Source organism: Barbus barbus (assembly GCF_936440315.1).
Source record: "Barbus barbus genome assembly, chromosome: 12".
Lineage (NCBI taxonomy): Eukaryota > Metazoa > Chordata > Actinopteri > Cypriniformes > Cyprinidae > Barbus > Barbus barbus.
The window spans coordinates 15350312-15373321 of record NC_136740.1 but is presented as its reverse complement, the minus strand read 5'-3'; the positions used below and the strand labels follow the sequence as shown (position 1 = coordinate 15373321).

Genomic DNA, 23010 nt, shown 5'->3' with positions numbered 1-23010 from the left:
ATCACTGTCTCCTTTCCACCAATAAACTGGTGTGTGGTGGGCGTTCTGGCACAATATGGCTGCCGTCGCATCATCCAGGTGGATGCTGCACATTGGTGGTGGTTGAGGAGACTCCCCCTTCCATGTAAAGCGCATTGAGTACCAAGAAAAGCGCTATATAAATGTAACAAATTATTATTAGTAGTAGTAGCAGAATTTAATGGCATGCAGGAAACTGCTTTAAGAAGTGAAACTAACTGTGGTGCACTTGTACACAAAGGTCTCTACACTGTTACGCTTCCCATTCGACCACAGCCAAGACTGAAGAGATGTAAACTACTAGGGTTGTTGTAGCAGTAATTTAAAAGAATATTTGTAAGTGAAACAACACTGTCACAGCGTCACTGAATAGCAGGGTTTAAAGATTCAGTTGGGCAGATTAGAGGAAGTTAACAATCCCAGGAGGAGCTGATACTGTTTAAATAAAAAGTTGTGATATAATAAATACGAACTGACTGAAATGGGTGATAAAATGGCTGAGAAGCGCCATATGCCTCTGCTCGGACTGATAATCTGTTCATTTCTCACAGGTAAAGAATATTTTCTCTACAGCACATGCTATTACAAATCCTTGTGTAGTTGAATTAGTCTGGGAAAGAGTTTGTTTGAATATCAGCTCAGTTTAATCTTGCAGTTTTTCATGTTGAGAGTTGCGTATAGTGTTGCTTACTTTACATTCTGTATTGTTCCTGAATGCACTAATACTGTATAGTGTCGCATGCAGAAATATGATGCACATTTCCTTTCATATTTAGAGAATGTTAGTGGTTTTAACAACTCTTTTCTCTGAGAAGAGACTACCGATAGCTTGCTGTTTGCCTTAAGCAAGGAAAAGTTAGTTTAAAATATTTAGTTTTGTATGCCAGTGTGTTTGTGTTTTCATTCAGTATATTGATTACTCAACTGTACTTGTGTTTCAGGTATCAGCGGAGAGCATGACACTCATGTGTTCTGCAGTTCTGGTGAAAATGTCCGCCTGCCCTGTAATAATGCTCTTTCTGACTGTACATCAACTACATGGACCTATAGAAGACATTCAGAGACAGTTGAACTCATCGCTGGAGGGGAAAAAAAGAATGAGATAGAAAGACATGAGAGACTGAGTCTGGGCTCTGACTGCTCTCTGAACATCAATAAAGTCACAAAAGAAGATTCTGGATTTTACACCTGCCGACAATATGTGAATGGAAAACAACAAGGAACTGATGCCCGTGTTAATCTGCTTTTTCTTCATGGTAATTTTATGTTTATGTGGTCAATTTATAAAAATATATCCTCCTTTTAAACTCAAATGTGCAATAAAAATAAATGAAGTCTGTTGTGTCATTTGTTTTATTTTCAGTTTCAGTCTCTTCATCATCCTCACAGACTGAGATCAGTCCAGGCAGCTCTGTGACTCTCTTCTGTCAGTTGTATTATGATCAAGTCTCTTGTGATACTTTGGTCCGTGCTGAGGGAATTCAGCTGATCTGGGTGAATCAGGCTGGTGTGAATCTACAGACAGACTCCAGATATCAGATATCACCACCAGGACGCTGTATCAGCACTCTGACTACAACACTCCTGAATGAAGATCACAACAGAGAGTGGAGATGTCTGGTTAAACAGAGAAATGAAGTTAAGACCTCAGTCGCATATACTGTCAACTATTCAGGTGAGACGACAATATTTAATCAGTTTAAAATAACCTCAGTGACTACCAATAAAATCAGACTGGGCAAACAAAAGCCTATTTTACTCTGGCAGAAGTAATCTGAACTCAAAGCATTGCTTCAAACAAATGAATTGTGAATAAGTCATAACAGCCCAACAAATGCTGATATGTGACCATAAAACCAGTCAGAAGGGTCAATTTTTCGAGATTGAGATTTATACATCGTCTGAAAGCTGAATAAATAAGCTTTCCAATGATAGCTTGGTTTGTTAGGATCGGACAATATTTGGCCGAGATACAACTATTTGAAAATCTGGAATCTGTCAGTGCAAAAAAATCAAAATATTGAGAAAATCGCCTTTAAAATTGTCCAAAGGAAGTTATTAGCAATGCATATTAATAATAATAAAAAATTAAGTTTTAATATATTTACCGTAGGAAATTTACAAAATATCTTCATGGAACATGATCTTTAATTAATATCCTAATGATTTTTGGCATAAAAGCAAAATGGATCATTTTGACCGATACAATGTATTTTTGACTATTGCTATAAATATACCCCAGCGACTTAAAACTGATTTTGTGGTCCAGGGTCACATATACATAATAAAGGAATTTAAACTGAACAGCAAGTATTTGTAACTTTTTATGTAATGTGATGAAGTATTCAAAAATGATCAACGTAATTATATTTTCATCCTCTTTCAATTATATTTTCAACTCTCTTTCATCCTCCACATGTCCATCAACTACAAACACATCAGAAACAAGGTACATGATGATTATGCAAATTAAGCCACATGACATTCATCTAACATAATTCTACAGAAAAAAAATTTATGTTGGCATAGTCTACAACAATACAGTTTTGCATTTTCTTAATGGCTGTGTTTACATATAGTATTTAGGGACATCAAATATTGTAATGCGTTAATTTTTATTTTATTATAAGAAACAACACAACAAATGTTGATTTTTTTTTTTAACCATTGAACAGTACTGTAATATAGAAACATTTCCAAAAATATCGCTTTCTAAATTTAAAAATGTTGTTAACCTTTGTAGTTTTGTAATCCAATTGTGCATCATATAATAAATGGCATAAATCTTCATAACCCATGTTAGAAAGTGAGGAGTACTTGTAGCACTACAACATTCAGGTCTGAAATAAAAACAAATAAAGCATATTATCATTCAGCATAAATAGCTCAGATGGAAAATGATAACAATTCTATGTGGCTGATTCCAGACCTAAATTCTCTGTAAAGCTATAGCTAATTGTTGTAGAAATATAAAAAAAGGATGCTGCATTTTATCATTGTATTTGTCTGTGTAGACATTGATTTAGGTTTTGAGCTTGAATGCATTTGCAAAATACATTTAAAAAAATAGCAAAATGTAATTAAATAATATCAAGAGCAATAAACCACAGGGAATAAATCAAAAGAAAACTCCCCCCAAAAAAGGAGAGAACCATGACAAGACAAGATAAAGGAAACACTCATTACAGATGGTTCCTGCACATGACTATGTCTGCCTGTCCTCTCTCCTATAGTGACCGTGATTGTGATCTCTGCTGTGGCATTAGCTGTTGCCCTTGTTGCTGTTCTATGGGTGATCTGTAAAAAAAGAGCTGGTAAGTTTTTGTACTTCCTCCTTTGTATAACAATAAAAACATAATCAGATCTCACTTTATCATTAGCAATCAACCATCGTTTTCAGACTGTATAAATCATTGAAACATACAGATTATATGACAACATGTTGAACTATGAAGTTATGAAACAGAAGTTTATTCCTGCCAAGAATATCAGTGAAATAGAGTTATCAAGTCAAAATAAAGAATCTTTTTCATCATTGATTTCAGTAGGGCAACCAAATCTTTTTTATTTGAATGTAATTAGCATTGGAGACATTCTGTGTTTTGCATATCTGTTTTATCATTACATGAGGATATTACATTTTATAGATTATAAAAGAGGGACTGACAGCTCTGTGGTGAGTTCAGTAATGCCAGTTATTTTGATGTAATTACTGTATTTCAAATTCAGTAAAGTGTGTAATTCATGCAGTTACTAATAACTACTTCTAAAGGTCAAAGATAGGAATGAACATAATGGGACCTATGAAACCGTCAACATGTCCAATCCTACTATGCCAAACGCCAATGTGAGTTAACAGGATTGTCTATTTGTCTATACATTAATGTAATTTACTGTACTGTCAGATGTCTTTTTACTGTATTAAACTTTATTTGCCATGTTTCTATTGATGTTTAGGAACAGACAGATGATGTGACCTATTCTGAGGTTACCGTTTCCAGTAAAAAACAAGTACACATGGACTATGTGAGTAGATAGATACGGCACTTCCATCACTGCCCAATAGCATTCCTGTTCAGAGAAAATGCACCCACCTTCTATGATCTATATGCTGCTGATATGTAGCTCTGAATTTGCAGATAAATGAAGCTCTAACAACAAGAGGTCATTATATGTGTAGGCTGAAACGTACACATTGACTGACAAAATCTGTGATGTTCTTTCAGAATCATTCTAATCATGCAGTGACGTACGCTGCCATCAGAGGAACAGAATATGCACCTCAGGATGGACTTTATGCCTCTGTGAACATCACCACCACCACCCCTCACAAATAAACATTAAAACAGTTGTTAGTTATGCGAATCATTGCATGACCTCATATTATGAGCAGATACGCTGTTTTTCGCATCTACAGAGATTATGCATTTATGAGATTCATTGTATGTTAAGGAACAGAACTTTATATTTTGTTTGTGGTCGGTTTATAGTTACGTTGGCTTGAAGGTTTATCAACTGGATTTCTGTCTTAAATCCTTTTATCTTCCATGGAGAAGCCCAAAAGTTTTTGTGCCTTCAATTCCAGTAAAATCAGAACTGAACTCGCTCTTTATTGATGGAATATTTTAAAAGCAGAATTCACTTTTAAATTAATACTTGTATTATGTTATTTATTGAGAGAGCATTTATTTATTGAGAGAGCATTTAAACAGCGCAAATATTTAAAACATTAAGAAAATCTGCAATCATCAGAATTAAACTAATACACATATAATCTCTGAATTTTCAAATGTATCCTGGTGTCTTGTGTTCAGTTCCCAAAATTGTGTAAATCTTCTGTTCAATTTGCAGTATTAATGGTTTGTTTACATTTTTTTTAATTACCTTTCATATCTTGTGTTTCTTATTTATTCTCATACTGTATATTCATCAATGGATTTATATATTTCACTTACTGTGTAACGTAACATGTTTTCCAGAGAGTTCTTAGAACTGTTTCAAATCATGTGACTGTTCTGTGTGAGAACCAGCATGAGAATCTGCCCACACTGGTTCAACAGACATATATAGAAGTGATGATCTGTGAACTCAGTTTAGACTTAATCATTCCATTAGCAGTTCCTCTTCTTTCTTTTAGCAAGTTGCTTCATACCATTGAATGCTATATTAATGCTGGTGGGAATCTGGACTCTCATGCTTGTCTTTATGAGTCTACATGTTTATTTTTATTTATTTAGTCATTTAGCAGACGCTTTTATCCAAAGCGACTTACAAATGAGGACACAAGAAGCAATCAAAACCAACAAAGGAGCAACAACGTGCAAGTGCTATTATAAGTCTTGGTTAGCCTAACGCAGTACAGATAATTATTATTATTTCTTTTTCATTTTTTTTATTATTTATTGTTTTTTTTAAATAAAAAGATATATAGATAAAATAAAATTAGAATAAAGAGTGCTAGAGTTAGAGGGTAAAGTAAAGATGGATCAGATGAGTTTTTAGCCGTTTCTTGAAGATGGGTAAGGATTCGGCTGCTCGGATTGAGTTGGGCAGGTCATTCCACCAGATGGGAACAGTTAATGAAAAGTCAGTCAGTGAAAGTGTTTTTGTGCGTCTTTGGGATGGTACAATAATGTGTCGTTCACTTGAAGAACGCAAGCTTCTAGAGGGCACATAAGTCTGAAGTAATGAATTTAGGTAAAGGGGTGCAGAGCCAGTGATGGTTCTGTAGGCAAACATTAATATCTTGAATTTAATGCGAGCAGCTATTGGTAGCCAGTGCAAATGGATGAACAGAGGCGTGACATGCGTTCTTTTCGGCTCATTAAAGATTAATCTTGCAGCGGCATTTTGGATTAATTGTAGAGGTTTAATAGAATTGGCTGGAAGACCTGTCAAGAGACCTTTGCAATAGTCAAGTCTGGACTGAACAAGAGCCTGAACAAGGAGTTGTGTTGCATGTTCCGAGAGAAAGGGCCTGATCTTCTTAATATTGTATAATGGACATCTGCAGGACCGGGCAGTTTTAGAAATGTAGTCTGAGAAATTCAGCTTATCATCAAACACAACTCCAAGGTTTCTGGCTGTTTTTGAAGGAGTTATGGTAGATGAGCCTAACTGGAAGGTGAGATTGTGATGAAGCGATGGGTTAGCTGAAACTACAAGCAGTTCTGTCTTAGCTAGGTTGAGTTGAAGGTGATGGTCCATCATCCAGCCAGAAATGTCTGTTAGACACGCTGAGATGCAAGCAGCTATCGTCGGATCATCAGGATGGAATGAGAGGTAGAGTTGAGTGTCATCAGCATAGCAGTGATATGAAAAGTCATGTTTCTGAATGACAGAACCTAGTGATGCCATGTAGACAGAAAAGAGAAGTGCTCCAAGAACTGAGCCCTGAGGCACCCCAGTAGCTAGATGTTGCGACTTGGATACCTCACCTCTCCAAGATACTTTGAAGGACCTATCAGAGAGGTAAGACTCAAACCACTGGAGTGCGGTTCCTGAGATGCCCTTTCTCAATAGGGTTGACAAGAGGATCTGATGGTTGACCGTATCAAAAGCAGCAGACAGATCCAGCAAGATAAGTACTGAAGATTTGGAAGCCGCTCTTGCAAGTCTTAGGGCTTCAACAACAGAAAGCAAGGCAGTTTCGGTCGAATGTCCACTTCTGAAGCCAGATTGGTTACTGTCCAGGAGGTTGTTCTGTGTGAGAAAGACAGAGACTTGGTTGAACACAACTCATTCAAGTGTTTTTGCAATGAAAGGAAGAAGGGAAACCGGTCTATAGTTCCCTAAAAAGTTGGGTTAAGAGTGGGTTTTTTTAAGCAGTGGAATTATACGAGCCTGTTTAAATGCTGAGGGAAAAATTCCAGTGTGAAGGGATGTGTTAACGATGTGAGTGAGTGCAGGTACAACTGCAGGAGAAATTGGTTGAAGGAGATGAGATGGAATAGGATCAAGCGGACAGGTAGTATGATGACTGGAAAAGATGAGTTTAGAGACTTTTGCCTCAGAGCGTGGAGAGAAGGATGTGAACGAGTGTATGTTTGCTGGTAAGATGTGTTTGATAGATTGTGGTGTGGAAAATTGTGCAGTGAGGTTTGTAATTTTATTAATGAAGAATGTGGCAAAGTCGTCAGCTGTTAGAGATGATGAAGGAGGGGGAGCAGGTGGACAAAGGAGGGAGGAAAATGTTTTAAAGAGCATGCGAGAGTTAGGCAAATTGTTAATTTTGTCATGATAGTATGTCTTTTTAGCAGTGGAAACATTAGCAGAGAAGTCAGAGAGGAGTGATCGATAAAAATTAAGGTCAGTAGGATTTTGTGATTTACGCCACACCCTTTCCGCAGCCCTGAGTTTAGAACAATGTTTTTGGAGAACATCAGATAGCCAAGGGGCAGAACATTGACATTTACATTTATTCATTTAGCTGACGCTTTTATCCAAAGCGACTTACAATTGCTATATATGTCAGAGGTCGCACGCCTCTGGAGCAACTAGGGGTTAAGTGTCTTGCTCAGGGACACATTGGTGTCTCACAGTGGATTCGAACCCGGGTCTCTCACACCAAAGGCATGTGTCTTATCCACTGCGCCATCACCACCCCCCAGAAGGGGTGGTACGGGCTGGCTTGGAAGATTAGGGGCAGAAAGTATCTAAACAAGACGTCAGAGTGGAACAGAAAGTATCAGTAGCACTGTTAGCATCAAGAGAGGATAACTGTTTAGGGGGAGGAAGCGAAGATGAAATCATAGCAGATAGCCGGGAGGGTGAGAGTGAACGCAAGTTGTGTCGAAAAGTGACGTGGAGGAGTATGTGATATGTCAGGAATCATATTGAGGTTAAGAGTGAGGAGGAAGTGATCTGAGGTGTGCAGTGGAGTAACCAGCACATGATCAGTGGAGCAGTGTTGTGTGTAAATAAGGTCCAGTTGGTTGCCTGAAATGTGAGTAGCCGTAGTTAGCACTTTCTTGAGATCAAAAGAGGCAAGCAGAGTGTGGAAGTCTGCAGCCTGAGGTTTATCTAGGTGGATGTTGAAGTCTCCAAGTAAGACTAAGGGAGTACCATCCTCGGGAAAGGTTGAGAGCAATAAATCTAATTCTTCTACAAAGTTACCTAGTGATCCTGGAGGACGATAAACAACTACAAAATGGATTTTTAGAGGGTAGGTAATAGTAACCGAATGTGATTCAAAAGAGCTGTTGATACTCAGAGATGGTAAAGGAGTACATTTCCAATTATTAGAGATGAGCAGACCAGTACCCCCACCTCTTCCAGTCAAACGGGGGGGGGGGGGCCTCATGTCAGGGCCATGAGGTTTAACCTTGAATGACTAGTAATGGAAGTAATGAAATCAGCTTTGTTGACAGCAGACTAACAATTCCAGAGACCAATAGAAAAAGAAAGTAATGTATTAGCAGACATAGGCAAAGTGCGCAGGTTGATAGGATTGCGCTGTCTACAGTGTGTGATGCGTGGTTTATGAGTGGTAGTGATAGTATTGACCTGGAAACACATAAGAATAGGTTATATAAACTAAAACAGAAGTGAAACAAGTAGTAGGAATGAGGATAATTAAAAATCGATACTTATGTCATCTGCCGGTGTCCCAGCCCGGTTGAGTCGCACGGTAGAGTCGATGGTCTTTACACTCTTCGGTCTTCACACAAGGAAGGCTTTACACGACGGCTGCCACGGTATAATAACCTTTTTTATACCCGTCTAACAAATCACTATTTGAATTCAGCTGGACCCACTTTCCTGTTTATCACAAAAAATGGCCAAGCAAGTGCAGACACTGACAAGATACGCGATACAGTATGAGACCAAACGTGATTTCAGCACCTCTCAACACAGTAAACAAATAAGTGTTTACATGTGAATCGAAGTTATCACTGGATGTTTTTCATTACCTAATTAAAGTGTACAAGCTTCATAATGTAATACTGTTCACATTCAGGAAACCCTGTGCTGTTCAATATTGTCAATTGTAGACAGGGGCGCCAGACAGGGGGTAATAGTGGAACTGAGTAACGGGCGAGGAGTGGAGGAGTGGGATGGCATAATTATATACTTATTATTATTATTAATATGATTGATGAGGTGTTGTGTTGTGAAGGGCCCATCCCCTTGGTTGAGTGACCCGGGCCCAATATTTGGTGCCACTCCCCTGATTGTAGACACTGTTAATAATAAACCAATTAGCTCCTAAGCCTGTCCACCTCTTCAAGTAACACACATTACATAGACATGTAGTCAAGACCAGATCATTTTAATTTCATGGTCTCTATAAATAAAAAATTTGATTGATGATAAATGGAAGGGAAGACCGGCAGAAACACAAAATGGCTGTTAAGTCTCACATGTGTCAAAAACACAAAACTGAGTTCTGAATGTGTCTTCCTGTAGTCTCTCCTTTAGTGATGGTCACTGCAGTGTGATCTGCAGTCAAATCATGACCGGAACAAAAGTGACTGGTATTTTAAAAAAGGGAATTGATATTAAACACAGCTATAATAGCTGGTCTATATATACATGCATTTATGCTATTTTTTGCATGATTTATAAATACTTTTGTTACATTACATTTTTCAGATAAAGAAGAGGTTGTTGATTTTAATGTAAGTACAATTTCTTGTTTGTCTAATTGATAAAATCAAATTATGAAGGTCATTAAGTATCTTTATAATGTAAAAAATAATTACAAGGTTACAAATGTCTACCGTATCTTACCGTATTTTTTTCACATGTCTGTTGATGAATAGGTGCTGACATGAGTGACGTATTCTGGGATTCCAGCAGAAAACGTCAAAACATGTGAGTATATACTGTCCATTCTTCATTTTCCTGTGACACTCATAATCGGAGTAAATTACCAGAAAAGTTTATATAACTTGACTTGTTACATTTGTAACAAGCTTTTCCCGAAAGATATGAACAAAGGGATTTCATTGCAATAATGTTCATTTTATTTTATAGCACAAAGAAATATTTAAGTAACTCATCTTTTTTTTTTTTTTTACTCTTTCTAGAATTTACCACATGGAAACAAACACACTGGCTGATGGTGAGAACAGAATTAGGCAAAGTAAAAATGTTTTGCAGCTTAGAGAGTTTCATACTTGCTTAATGAATCAGTTGAAAGAGACTCAATGTCAAATCAATGAACTAATAAAAGTAAATACATGTATAACATTTTAATAATTATACAGCGTATGCTGAGGTTTCTCACAGTGTTTACATTAAAATGTAGAAACCCATTTTGTGTTTTTTTACCTGTAAATGCATTTCAGGAATACTCTGAGTTTATGAACACTTCCTTCCAGAATGAATTGCATATTAAAGGCTTTTCAATATCCCAATGACACATCGGCTGTGTTCTTCTTCTTGCTTTTGTTATATGATTTTAATGAATCATAGCATTTGTATCTTATTCTTTGAAGTATTTGGACATTCTTATTTAATCATTTCAAAATTTAGAGACATCTACTTGAGTCACAGGAAACCAACAAAATGGATTAATCTTCACCAGACATTGATTTTACAGAGAAATTCTTAACTGAACCTACTTTATCCATAATAGCACAATTTCTTCACATCAGCTTTACAGTTCTCTCAACTTTATGTGTGGAACAGAATTTCAAACATCTGGTTCAACCAACATACAACCAACATACAGAGTACCTCTGTAACCGAAGTAATGAAAACTTTGTGGGCTGGTACATACAATGCAATCATATGTTCAGCTGACAGTGCAGAATTTGGCCTCACAATTCTTCAACTGCTGACTAGCCGTTCCTCAACAGCTCTGCTAAGCAGAACACTTTCAAACATCTCTGCATTAGCCACAAAAGAGGATATTGAATGTAAAATAGCATAACTTTTAAAAACAGTTACTGGAATCGAACCGTTGCACAGTCAGAGAAGGTGGAAGATTTCATTGAAATGATCAAAGATTAAAAATTGTTCATTTGAACAACAAGCAGATAGTTACTCTGTTAGGACCAAAGTCCTACAAATAAATCTGACCAACACTAGGGTTTGTTTGTATAAACATGTAAAAGATTTACCAGGTCCATTATAGGTTCACATTTCTCAGGTAATGATGAGGTCTTTGTATAATTATTAACTGTTTGAGTTATTTGTGATGGTTGTTCACAGAGGCATAACGTTGACTGCAGTTATCCTGAGGTTCGGCTGTTACTCTGATGGCAGCGTAAGTCACTTTATCATCATTAATCTGAATGAAAATCACAGATACTGTTAAATAAGCTGTAAATTAACCATAGCATGATGTTAGATCTTAATTCAAATTTGGAAAATTTTTAGAAAGAAAAAAAAAAGGCTGATTTGGTGCGCAAAATACCATGTTGAGAGAAGGTGGATGTAATCAGACTGTGGTAGAACAACAAAGAAGTGTTATACATACTTTTTTGTTTTCGGCTTGGATTTTGCTGTATATGGCAACCTCAGCATAAGTCACATCTTTCTGCTCCTAAAAAACAATTGAATCAAGTAAAAATGTAAAGCAGGTTAATTATTTTATCTGCAGGTGCTAACTGGTTGAAGAATGAAACACCACTGCTGCACGGTGTACATGTCATGACTGAATGAAAAACAATTATTGCTGGAACTATTGGGGCTGAAATGTAAATTGCTTACTGAAATTTTTTATACAGAGAATATCATGAAATAGTGCTGTCTCCTTTTTAATAGCCCCTTAGAAAAAGCCCAAGACACTGTTTCTAGTGACAGTTTCAAATTAGTAACAGAGAATAGACCTTAGAGAGAGTAGTGCCATATTTAATTTTTAGATAGGAATGAATGTGAGGGATAGAAGAAGCCTACAGTGTGTTCAATGGATTACGGTTGTTTAACAACATGCCAATTGTTTAGCTGACAAAACATCTGTCTGAAAATAATAAAATAAAATAGACAAAAACTCCATCATACAGTCATCAAAGTTGTGAGTTGTGAAAAATACACAATCTAGGTCCTTTATAAAAAGTGCATGTCATTGTAAAAGCTGTAAGTCTATCCCCCATAGCCTTGTATTTACATCTAATTGACAATTAGCAACTGCGTCTCCTGAATCAATGCTGTAAAAAAGTAGTTTGCACGTATAAGTGTCGGTCATGTGTCGTGTGTGTCATGTGTTTCCCGCCTCTTGTGTCCTCTTTATTTGGTTTGGTTCCTGTCCTCGTCTAGTGTCATTATTAGTTCATACTATTCAGCTGTGTGTTAGTCTTTGTAATTAACCTGTGTATTTAAGTTGCTGTCTGTTTAGTTAGTGTTGGCTGGTCAACTCGTTACTACCGGTGTTCCTGTGTGTCTGCCCTGCTTATATTAAAGACTGCATATTTGAGTTTGTCCTCGTCTCAGTGTTCCTCGTTCCTCCCCGTTGTGTGCACCATGATAATAAGGAGGTTACAGGAAACTCCAAATTTTTATTATTTCGCACATCACAGAGGATCTCACCTGGACCACCAACACCATGTCACTCTCCAAAAAGGCACAACAGCGCCTACACTTTCTCCGCCGGCTGAAAAGAGCAAGTCTCCCTCTACCCATCCTCACCACATTCTACAGAGGCACCATTGAGAGTGTGCTGACCAGCTGCATCACTGTCTGGTACGGAAACTGCAGTGTTGCTGACCGCAAGACCCTCCAGCAGACAGTGAACACAGCTGCAAAGATCATCGTTGCCCCTCTCCCCTCCATCCTGGACATTTTCCTTACACGATGCTCCAGCAAAACCAACAGCATCGTGAAGGACTCCACCCATCCCTCCCACAGTCTCTTCCAGCTCCTACCATCAGGAAGACGGTACCGGAGCATCAGAGCCCGCTCCACCAGACTGCTCAACAGCTTTTTCCCCCAGGCTGTGAGAGCCCTGAACTCAAACCACCCCGCCCCCCTCTGAAACCCCATGCAAACCCCTACCTCTGAAACATGGCCACCCCCCACCCCAAACCTTACCACACCAAAGAAAACACTGTATGGAACTTTTTTTGAGCAATTCGAAGTGTGCTACACACAGGTGAGTGGGCCTGTACAAACCACCTGTAGTAACACACTCTCCTCTATGTGCACTAGACACTTTACACACACTGCTGCGTGAACACAATCCCACAAAGACTCAGAAATATATGCATGTTTACATGCTCATGCACTACAAATCATCCTGCACTGTTCCCCAACCAGCTGCTTGACTCAAAATGTTTGTCTTTGCACATGTACAGTATTTATGTGAAGCGTTCGTATAGTTTGTATCTTATTTTTTTAGTTTGTATAGGGTAAATATTTATATATAGTATACTTATAGTTAAATCTGTCAGTAGGTTAGTTGTGTGTAGGTTTATAGTGTTTTTTCGTTCCACTGTATGTCCCCACATGTAGCGGAATCACAATAAAGCTCAACTTGACAAACTTATTTTTTTTAATGTTTACATATTTGTTCTGTACAATTGTTGTATAAAAGCAATATAACAATGACAAATGCAACTGCCACCATCTTGTGTCTCGCTTATTAAGACCAGATTAATCATTACAGTGTTCATCTTGTTGCTAGTCCAGTGTTGTAGGCCTTATAATTTTGGTGTTGGTGAGTAGCCGTGTAACAGTATAATGCACATTACAGAGAATAATATGGACTAGAGTAACTGCCACTTATACATAATCTATAAACATGAAGATTAATCATATAGTTTACTTACATTAGTGCTGGGAGTAGGATGTATGGAAATGTTGATTGTATCATTGGTTACATCATATTTATTCATATCTGTGACCTTTAGACAAGAAACAGTACAAATATGTCTGACTTGACATTTAGCTGATGCTTAAATCTAATGTAAATAAAAACAGTCCACATATAACAGGGACTTTGGCATTATGATACTTACTACAGAGTCTTTAGCCCCTCTTCTTTTATCTGAAAAATAATGGCGCCTCACAAATGAGTAAAACAGTATGACAAATTGACAATTGATTCACTAGAATTCTAAAAACGCTAATTCTAGAATTATGTTTGTCTTATGTCACTTAAAATAAAAAATGTCATCATTCACTTATTTTAAATATGACTTTTGTTCTTCTGTAGAACACAAAAGAACAGTTTTGGTTACCACTGACTTCCTCTGTATGGACAGAAACATACACAGAAAGAGTCCACTTTAGGTACTAACTACATAACTTTGCAACTACATCTCAACTAATACTCAAATAAGAGTTAGCTGGTGGGTAGTTGCAAAGTTACTTATAGTTCGTAGAATGTCTCAAGTGGGCTAGAAATAAAGTGTAACCAAACATCTCAAAATATCTTTTACGTTCCTCAGAAGAAAGAAAATCATATAGGTTTGGGTTAGTAAAATCATATGATAAAACCTGAAAAACTTTGGATGTTTTGGACTTTGTCAGTTGTCAAAATCGGAGTTAAATTAAAAAAAACAAAAAAAAAAACACTTACCAGCTCTTTTTTTACAAATCACCCAAAGAATAACAGCAGGAAGGAGGAGAACAGCTAATGCAGCAGCAACAACAATCCCAATCACTGAGGGAGAGTCTATATAGAGAGACACATTCAGATTCAGATGAAAACAACCACAGAACTTCTGTTGTACATTGCTGTCATTTCAAGTACTGACGAGCAAAATAAGAAATTACACTTTTAATAGCATAATTATATTTATAATATTGTCACAGAGCTGCCCTCTGTTCCCTCTGCCTAGCCCCTTTTGGCATTAAGACATGAACACATACTTGGGTTTTAAAAATTATTTATTTACCTTGATGTGTCAGCGAGGTGAAGAGATGGATTATACACACACGCACCCATATTTACACACCTGCAACTAGATTGTTGTGTTCAGACTGGCCATCTGAACACTAAAACTGTTGGACACGTAAGTTGTCTCACAAATTGTTTGCTACTACCTGGATCAGCATTTATAGTGGTAGCCATCTTGAACTGAGTAAAAGACCTGAAAGGACTTTTGTCAGCCTTTTTATACTTTTGCTGTGTGGCATCATGGGGAGTGGGAGATACCAAGTATGAGTGGAAAGGGGTGGAAACTGTTTTATGAGTTCTTGCGTTTGACTTTCTATGATTATTGCTGAATTGAAGTTATGGTATATTATGCTATTGATATTGGTGTATTGAAGGAAATGGTGTTATTTGATTTTTAATCCTTTTTATGTGATATTACTTCATATTATTGTCATGTGATATTACAGCTTCTGAGAAATGGTTGAGTATAAATTCTCATGTAATGGAGAAGTCAGGAAGTCTTTTGGACCTGTGTGCAGTAGCGTTTGAGGAGTAATCTGATTGAATTATTGCAATACTTGAACCAAGTTGTTGGGATTTTTTTTTTTTTTTTTTTTTTTTTGCTTTAGGGGTTTTCCCCTATGGAGTCTTTTTTGTTTTTGCATCTGTGAGCACTCTGCACTTTACTGGCTTGGGAAAAAACTAAATAAAAAGAAACAGCTGGCATTCAACTTTCTCCATTCATTGTTTGAAGAACTTTAGATGGTGCCCCTAGTTGCAAGGTGACAAATGTAAAAAAAAAAATCAGAGTTAATTACAGCTGGAAAGAGTCCACAATCCTCTGAGTTATACTGTTGCCACTTGCCAATGTATGTGTTGTTATATATGAGGTGAAAGCTATCTGCCCAATTAATAGAGTATACCTTGTATGTTTACTAAATTCCCATGACACAGGCCTGATTGCTTTGGAATGATATGTGATTAAAGAGTAACATTTCACACAGTAGTTTCAAGTTGATTATTTTTTGGTAATGTACAAGTGACTGATGTAGTGACAAAAATTACAAATTAAACATGTTTAAAGTTTGTGATCAGCAATAATACTAACATCTCCAAAGTAAAATGAGCTGTACATTTTGTACATTTACATAGCGATTCCTTAAAAACCTCACTGGAATGATAATGACGTTTATACATACCTAGTTCATCTGGAGGTGTTGGTGTAGGTCTTGTTTGCTTCTCAGAGTTTTTTGTGGTAGTTATGATCAGTGTAGTTGACGCTTTTGTTTTAGATGAGCCATATTGTGGAAAAACAAACATAAGACTTAAATGCATGAACAACACAAGTTATTGAATTCTTTTTTCCAATCTGGAGCTACAGCAATCCAATCAAATGAGAAAGATGTAAAACATATTTAAATACAGTAAAAACATATTTAATACAGTACATTAACTAATAAACATCCAAGAGCACCTGGTTGTGTGGAAGATACTGGTGTATTTATAGTTGTGGCTGTCTTTGAGCTGGTGACAGGAGTCACTGTCTTCGTCTCGAATGGAGCTGTAAAAGATTAATTGATCATATTTTAATTCTTGATGATCAATACAAAGTTATAAATAATTTATATTATATATAATAACTGTTTACTTGGATACTTGACAGTAAATGTGGCTGAGGTCTTCACTTCATTTTTCTGTTTAACCAGACATCTCCACTCTCTGTTGTGATCTTCATTCAGGAGTGTTGTAGACAGAGTGCTGATACACTGTCCTGGTGGTGATATCTGATATCTGGAGTCTGTCTCTAGATTCACACCAGCCTGATTCACCCAGATCAGCTGAATTCCCTCAGCACGGATCAAAGTATCACAAGAGACTTGATCATAATCCAACTGACAGAAGAGAGTCACAGAGCTGCCTGGACTGATCTCAGTCTGTGTGGATGATGGAGAGACTGAAACAGAAAATAAAACAGAAATGTCAATCTTCACAGTTTTAATATATTACCATATAAATACATAAACACTGACCAAAAAGAACATGCAGATAAACTGGTGCATCAGTTCCTTGTTGTTTTCCATTCACATATTGTCGGCAGTGGTAAAATCCAGAATCTTCTTTTGTGGCTTTAATGATGTTCAGAGAGCAGACAGAGCCCAGACTCAGTCTCTCACGTCTCTCTATGTTATTCTTCTTTATCCCTCCAACAATCAGTTCAACTGTCTCTGAATGTCTGTTATAGATCCATGTAGTTGATGTACAGTCAGAAAGAGCATTATTACAGGGCAGGCGGACATTTTCACCAGAACTGCTGAACACATGAGTCCCTTCTGCTCCATTCATACCTGAAGCACAACACATACGATTGATCAGTTTACTACTTATATATTGGTCATCAAGAATGTATTGATAATCAAGAATTAAAATTCTTGCAAGTCTTGCAAGTTTGAAGCATCACGAGGGTGAGTAAATGATGACAAGAATTTAATTTTTTGACTGAGCTATCCACTTAACATGAACAAGTTGCTTCAGACATCGAAGAGAACAGAAAACTGCTATGTGTCAGCAGGGGCGTGGATTACGCGGGGGACGTGCACCCCCCCCCCCCCCCCCCACACACACACACACACACACACACACACACACACACACACACACTTTTTATAAAAAGTAAATTCGTCCCCCGCACTTTTTCATTGGACAGTTGTGTTCTCGACATGTTGAGGTTTTAATGGAGCAATGTATATAAATGCAGAATGATTTAAAATTCAAAGAGACGTTTCAATGACGTTTACGTTTCCATGCCAATCAGTCACTCAATTTGTAACGTCACGACATGCCCAGGCTCGCGCCCGCGGTCCATCATTCATTAGAGGTCGAGTTGAGTTCAAAGCGGCAAAAAACTCTCACTCCTTTTTTACGAAAACGTCAAGCAGCGTAAGTTGGCATGTGGGATCCGAATAGTGTTGCACAATGTTGAGTGACTCTGCCTATTGCTCTTGTTGAATAATTAGCAAGTTTTGATGTTCATTATATGGAGTAAAAAAAAGCTGCCTGTACAAACATGCACTTATTTATTTTCTGTGTATTTTTCCGTAACTCTTTTGTAACGTCTTTTATTTTAACACGTATGTATGTTATCAGAACTACGGAAGTTCTAAGCGGCCATGCATTATTATAATTTTTCTGTCTTGTTTTCTCGTGATCACGACTTAATTTTCTCGTGATCTCGACATAACGAAAGTTGTTTTGTCGTTATCACGACTTAATTTTCTCTGTGTATTCGGCATGAGAAAATGCTATAGAAGCAGCATCATCGCAGCATCATGGATGATCGTATTCGCTTTTACTTTGATCAGGGACTCACTCAAACTGAAATAATAAAAATAAAAATATGGTATAAGTACCATCCCAAATATTAAAGGTGTTGTGTGTGTGACCGACATTGATCCATGATAGAATACTTGTCATGCATATTCATACTCGGACATTTTAGCTCTGTGTCTGTCAGTGATTGAGGACTTACACATAAGTGCTCGACACTTGAGAAGGAGGCTGACGGGTCTGCAACTTTATCGTCGAAGACAATATAGCGACCCTGATTTTCTCACTATAGCTACAATTACGTCGTGAGAAAACGGTTTTTAGGTTGAGATCAACAACTTTCGTTATGTCCAGATAACCACAAAACAAATTTTGTTATGTCGAGATCACGAGAAAATTAAGTCGTGATAACGACAAAACAACTTTCGTTATGTCGAGATCACGAGAAAATTAAGTCGTGATAACGACAAAACAAATTTCGTTATGTCGAGATCACGAGAAAATTAAGTCGTGATAACGACAAAACAACTTTCGTTATGTCGAGATCACGAGAAAATTAAGTCGTGATAACGACAAAACAACTTTCGTTATGTCGAGATCACGAGAAAATTAAGTCGTGATAACGACAAAACAAATTTCGTTATGTCGAGATCACGAGAAAATTAAGTCGTGATAACGACAAAACAACTTTCGTTATGTCGAGATCACGAGAAAATTAAGTCGTGATAACGACAAAACAAATTTCGTTATGTCGAGATCACGAGAAAATTAAGTCGTGATAACGACAAAACAACTTTCGTTATGTCGAGATCACGAGAAAATTAAGTCGTGATAACGACAAAACAAGACAGAAAAATTATAATAATGCATGGCCGCTTAGAACTTCCGTACAGAACCCATCAAATAAGAATAAAGATAATGTTGAACTGAGATTTTACAGCGTTTGCAGCATTGTGACACTCAATTCTACATGATGTATTTTAATCAAGTATGCAATCACTGATCTGATACAGGACCGATCTTAATTCATTATTGTGTCATTATTGCACTAATTTGACGTTTTTATGTGTTGTCAAGAATGAATAAGAAACAGTCAGCCTAGGTTTGTTAGGACAGAATTAGGACGACACACAGTGACAGGAGATTGGCTTTTAACACCTGGCTGTTTTTACATTGTATAAAATCTATTAATACACAAGCGTTTGTACGATTATATATGGACCAATCATAAAAAACACATAATTATAATTATAATTAGTCAAATATAGAAAAATAAAAAATAACATTAGTATGATGAACTTCTCAGCTATCATTTTTAACTACAGTAGGTAATTATTAGCTTGCATATTGGTTGCTTATTAGTACTTAAGCACATATTAATTCTGTATTCTTCATGACCATATTCTGCATCCCATAGTCCTACCTAATACCTAAACTTAACAACTACAACGACTACCTTACAAGCTATTAATAAGCAGTAAATGAAGAGTTTATTTAGGCAAAAGTCATAGTTAATAGTGAATATGTGTTCCCCATTCTAAAGTGTTAAAAATAATTTAGGATAAAAATTACTGGTAATTGTCCAGCAGTGTACTTAATGTGTTATTTTCTTCTGTATGTCACTATTCCCTGTATGTACATGTTTCAACCACTACTTTATTTGCTGTAGACAGAGGCAGAAGTGAATACAGAGATGAGAGTGAATGAGGCAGAAAGTTTCAGTGAGGCTTCAGAGGTAAAGATTATTTACAGCATTGTCTATGATAAGATATTTCTTATACCTTTTAACATAGACTAATCAGACTAATGCATAATAGAACAGAACAGAATAAAGTAGTATGTGAATGTGCAAGTATCCATTACTGTGTGCCACGTACTGTACATGCAACACAAAATACAATTTGAAATATGTAAACAATAGTACTCTTATAAGGACATCTTTGTAACTTATACTCAAAAAGGTGCACATTAGTACATTAGAGTACCAATATGTACAACTATGAAACTTTTTGGGGTAAATAAGGTACAAAGATGTCCTTTTAAGGGTACTGTCCCAGTGACAAGCTGTTGTATTTCTTTCTTTCTTTCTTTCTTTCTTTCTTTCTTTCTTTCTTTCTTTCTTTCTTTCTTTCGTTCTTTCTTTTTCTTTATTCTCTCTTTCATTCCTTCTGTTTTATAATCATATATAATAATATAATCATAAAGCATATTAAGTGAAGTGAAGTGACATACTGTCAAGTGTGGTAACCCATACTCAGAATTCGTGCTCTGCATTTAACCCATCCAACGTGCACACACACAGCAGTGAACACACACACAACGTGCACACACACAGCAGTGAACACACACACAACGTGCACACACACACCGTGCACACACACCCGGAGCAGTGGGCAGCCATTTATGCTGCGGCACCCGGGGAGCAGTTGGGGGTTCGGTGCCTTGCTCAAGGGCACCTCAGTCGTGGTATTGAGGGTGGAGAGAGCGCTGTACATTCACTCCCCCCACCTACAATCCCTGCCGGCCCGAGACTCGAACCCGCAACCTTTGGATTACGAGTCCGACTTTAAACATTACGCCACAACTTCCCGCAAAAAGCAAAAAGGTATGATTAAAAATAAAACCTGTCAATTAGACTAGGGTTAACTGAAAAAAAACAGGTATAACACTAGACATTCCGTCCCCCCCACTTTTGAAATGATGGCTACGCCCCTGTGTGTCAGTACATTCTATAATAAAACTACGTTCCAAACAGCACATGAGATCACAACATGAACATCAGCAAGTATAAATGATCAATTCAAGTCTTAGCCAGACTCTGTGCCAGAGTAAGAAAAGTAAAAATTAGTTATATATTATATATATATATTATAGATTGTTTTACCTGTGAGAAGTGGACAGATAAATATCAGTCCCAGCAAATACATATAGTACTTATCAGCCATTTTCTCCAGACGATCCTTCTTGTAGTGTTTAACTTCCTCTCATCTGACCAACTGACTGTTCAGTCACAATCCTCACGATACAGCTGCATTTCAATGATACTGCTGTAGTGTGTAATGGAGAAGTGTGTCACATGTTTATGTATTGTAATTTTTCAATTGTCTAACCCTGAATCAACAATGTGCATTGATTAACAAGCTGAAATGTTGAGTAATTTCATAATGCGCATGCTTATCTTTCCTGCACATGCCTATTTTTTTCAACCTTATTTAGTAAAATATCTGTAACAGGCAAAGAAAAGGTGATATACTGAATCAAAGTACAGAGATTTTATTACGAAAACGAGCAGCAATCACACAAAATTTAAAATGTACGGTCCAAGCATTGATTTCTGTTTCTGAACATAGTTTTTTTTTTTTTTTTTTTTAAGATATTTATAGCTGTTCTTTACATGTCAGGTAGCAAATTCACACATTGCCTGTAAACATTTTTAGTTTGCCAGTGCTGGTTCAACCAACATATACAGAAGTGATCATCTCTGAACTATTTGCATACTACTTTTAGGTACTTTTCTAGCAGTCATTAACAGATTATTAAATAGAGTAATTGTCAAGTTGTATTTTTTGTTTTTAAAAAATGAAAGTAGGCCTAATGGTAATGGTATAATTTCATTATTCTAGTTTAGGTTTTTATATATTTTAAATACTTTATTTAAACTTTATTTACAGCAGTTCATATAATAATTTTATTTGGAAAGTTTCTTCTTTTCTTGTTTTTCTTTTTATTATTCACAAAATCTGACCCATTTGTTGACTTACTGTCACGTTTATGGTCTGTTTTGGTTTTGTTTTCCCTGTGTTCCTGTTTCTGTCATGGTCAAGCAAGGAGAGGAAGCAATAGCAGGTAAGTGTTCAGTGTTTATTAAGAGTAGGATGGCTACACAGACAGAGATGTAACCGGGCTGGGTGACACAGGAACCAGATGGGCCAAGTGGAACGGAGGTGAAGTGAAGAGACGGGTCCGTGATGAGATGAATAATCCAGAGCGTGACGAACACCGAACACACAACGTAGAGCACGACAGGAACACAGGAACACGATAAACGGCGAAGATTTCGAGAGCTGGAAACAGAGTGACACACCACGGGAAACATCCACAACGATCTGACAAAGGACAGGAAAAACAGATGAGTATTTAAGCGGTGTGGTGACGAGCTGCAGCTGGCCTCGAAACGAGGCACAGCTGCGTCGCTGATGATCAGTGACAGCTCGACCACACCCACACACACACACACACAACAAACGCACATGGTACAGGACGAGAAGGAAACAGTGAATGAGCGAACCGTGACAGTACCCCTTCCCCTAAGAACGCCTCCTGGCGTTCCCAGGTTCTCCTACCTGGCGATTGTAATCATCGATCAGGGAGTGATCCAGTATGTCTCTCGCAGGTACCCAACTTCTCTCCTCTGGACCGTAACCCTCCCAGTCCACCAAGTACTGGAATCCGCGTCCCCTCCGTCTAGAGTCCAGTATACGATTTACCGAATAAGTGGGTTCCCCGTCTACGAGTCGCGGCGGGGGGGGAACCGGGACTGGCGGATTAAAAGGTGAATGAAACACGGGTTTGATTTTGGATACATGGAAGGCGGGGTGAATTCTCCTGTACACTGGAGGAAGTTTGAGGCGGACTGTCACCGGACTAATGATCTTGGTGACAGTGAACGGGCCAATGAATTTGGGAGCAAGCTTATTGGAGACGGAGCGGAGAGGAATATTCTTAGAAGAAAGCCACACTTTTTGACCCACGACGTAGACGGGAGGCTTAGACCGGTGGCGATCGGCTTTAGCCTTGGTGCGCGTTCACTCTTGGAGTAGAGTCTCACGGGCTCTCGTCCAAGTGCGATGACACCTCTGGATAAAGGCGTGAGCGGAGGGAACCGCGACCTCGGATTCCAG

General features: G+C 37.6%; 2 protein-coding genes across 3 annotated transcripts; one reads left to right on the top strand and one right to left on the bottom strand.

The window, feature by feature from the left end:
- The first annotated feature begins 243 nt into the window (after positions 1–243).
- On the top strand, positions 244–4910 carry LOC306878116 (uncharacterized protein). Its single transcript, XM_079430244.1, has 8 exons — positions 244–569; positions 960–1274; positions 1382–1693; positions 3252–3332; positions 3666–3694; positions 3791–3865; positions 3976–4044; positions 4245–4910. The coding sequence occupies exons 1-8, from the start codon at positions 500–502 to the stop codon at positions 4353–4355; spliced, it is 1062 nt and encodes a 353-aa protein (XP_079286370.1). The 5' UTR covers positions 244–499; the 3' UTR covers positions 4356–4910.
- Positions 4911–10114: 5204 nt separating this feature from the next.
- Positions 10115–21167, bottom strand: LOC306878114 (uncharacterized protein). 2 transcript variants are annotated; one of them, XM_079430238.1, is made up of 10 exons: positions 20994–21167; positions 16816–17130; positions 16434–16739; positions 16260–16346; positions 15985–16065; positions 14486–14581; positions 13923–13951; positions 13734–13808; positions 11447–11512; positions 10115–11257 (listed from the first exon to the last, which is right to left on the bottom strand). In XM_079430238.1, the coding sequence occupies exons 1-10, from the start codon at positions 21052–21054 to the stop codon at positions 11156–11158; spliced, it is 1218 nt and encodes a 405-aa protein (XP_079286364.1). In that variant the 5' UTR covers positions 21055–21167; the 3' UTR covers positions 10115–11155. The 2 variants fall into 2 exon arrangements, with proteins under 2 accessions (XP_079286364.1, XP_079286365.1); XM_079430239.1 differs by lacking the exon at positions 16816–17130 and having other exon boundaries at positions 20994–21152.
- Positions 21168–23010: the final 1843 nt, after the last annotated feature.

What these genes read in the sequence shown, in the direction of transcription:
- LOC306878116 (XM_079430244.1), top strand. Translation starts at nt 500, where the DNA reads ATGGGTGATAAAATGGCTGAGAAGCGCCATATGCCTCTGCTCGGACTG. An exon ending in AATCTGTTCATTTCTCACAG is followed by an intron (nt 570 to 959) that starts GTAAAGAATATT and finishes CTTGTGTTTCAG; the next exon opens with GTATCAGCGGAGAGCATGAC. An exon ending in CTACTATGCCAAACGCCAAT is followed by an intron (nt 3,866 to 3,975) that starts GTGAGTTAACAG and finishes ATTGATGTTTAG; the next exon opens with GAACAGACAGATGATGTGAC.
- LOC306878114 (XM_079430238.1), bottom strand. Translation starts at nt 21,054, where the DNA reads ATGGCTGATAAGTACTATATGTATTTGCTGGGACTGATATTTATCTGT. An exon ending in ATTTACTGTCAAGTATCCAA is followed by an intron (nt 16,347 to 16,433) that starts GTAAACAGTTAT and finishes AATCTTTTACAG; the next exon opens with CTCCATTCGAGACGAAGACA. An exon ending in ATCCTACTCCCAGCACTAAT is followed by an intron (nt 11,513 to 13,733) that starts GTAAGTAAACTA and finishes ATTGTTTTTTAG; the next exon opens with GAGCAGAAAGATGTGACTTA.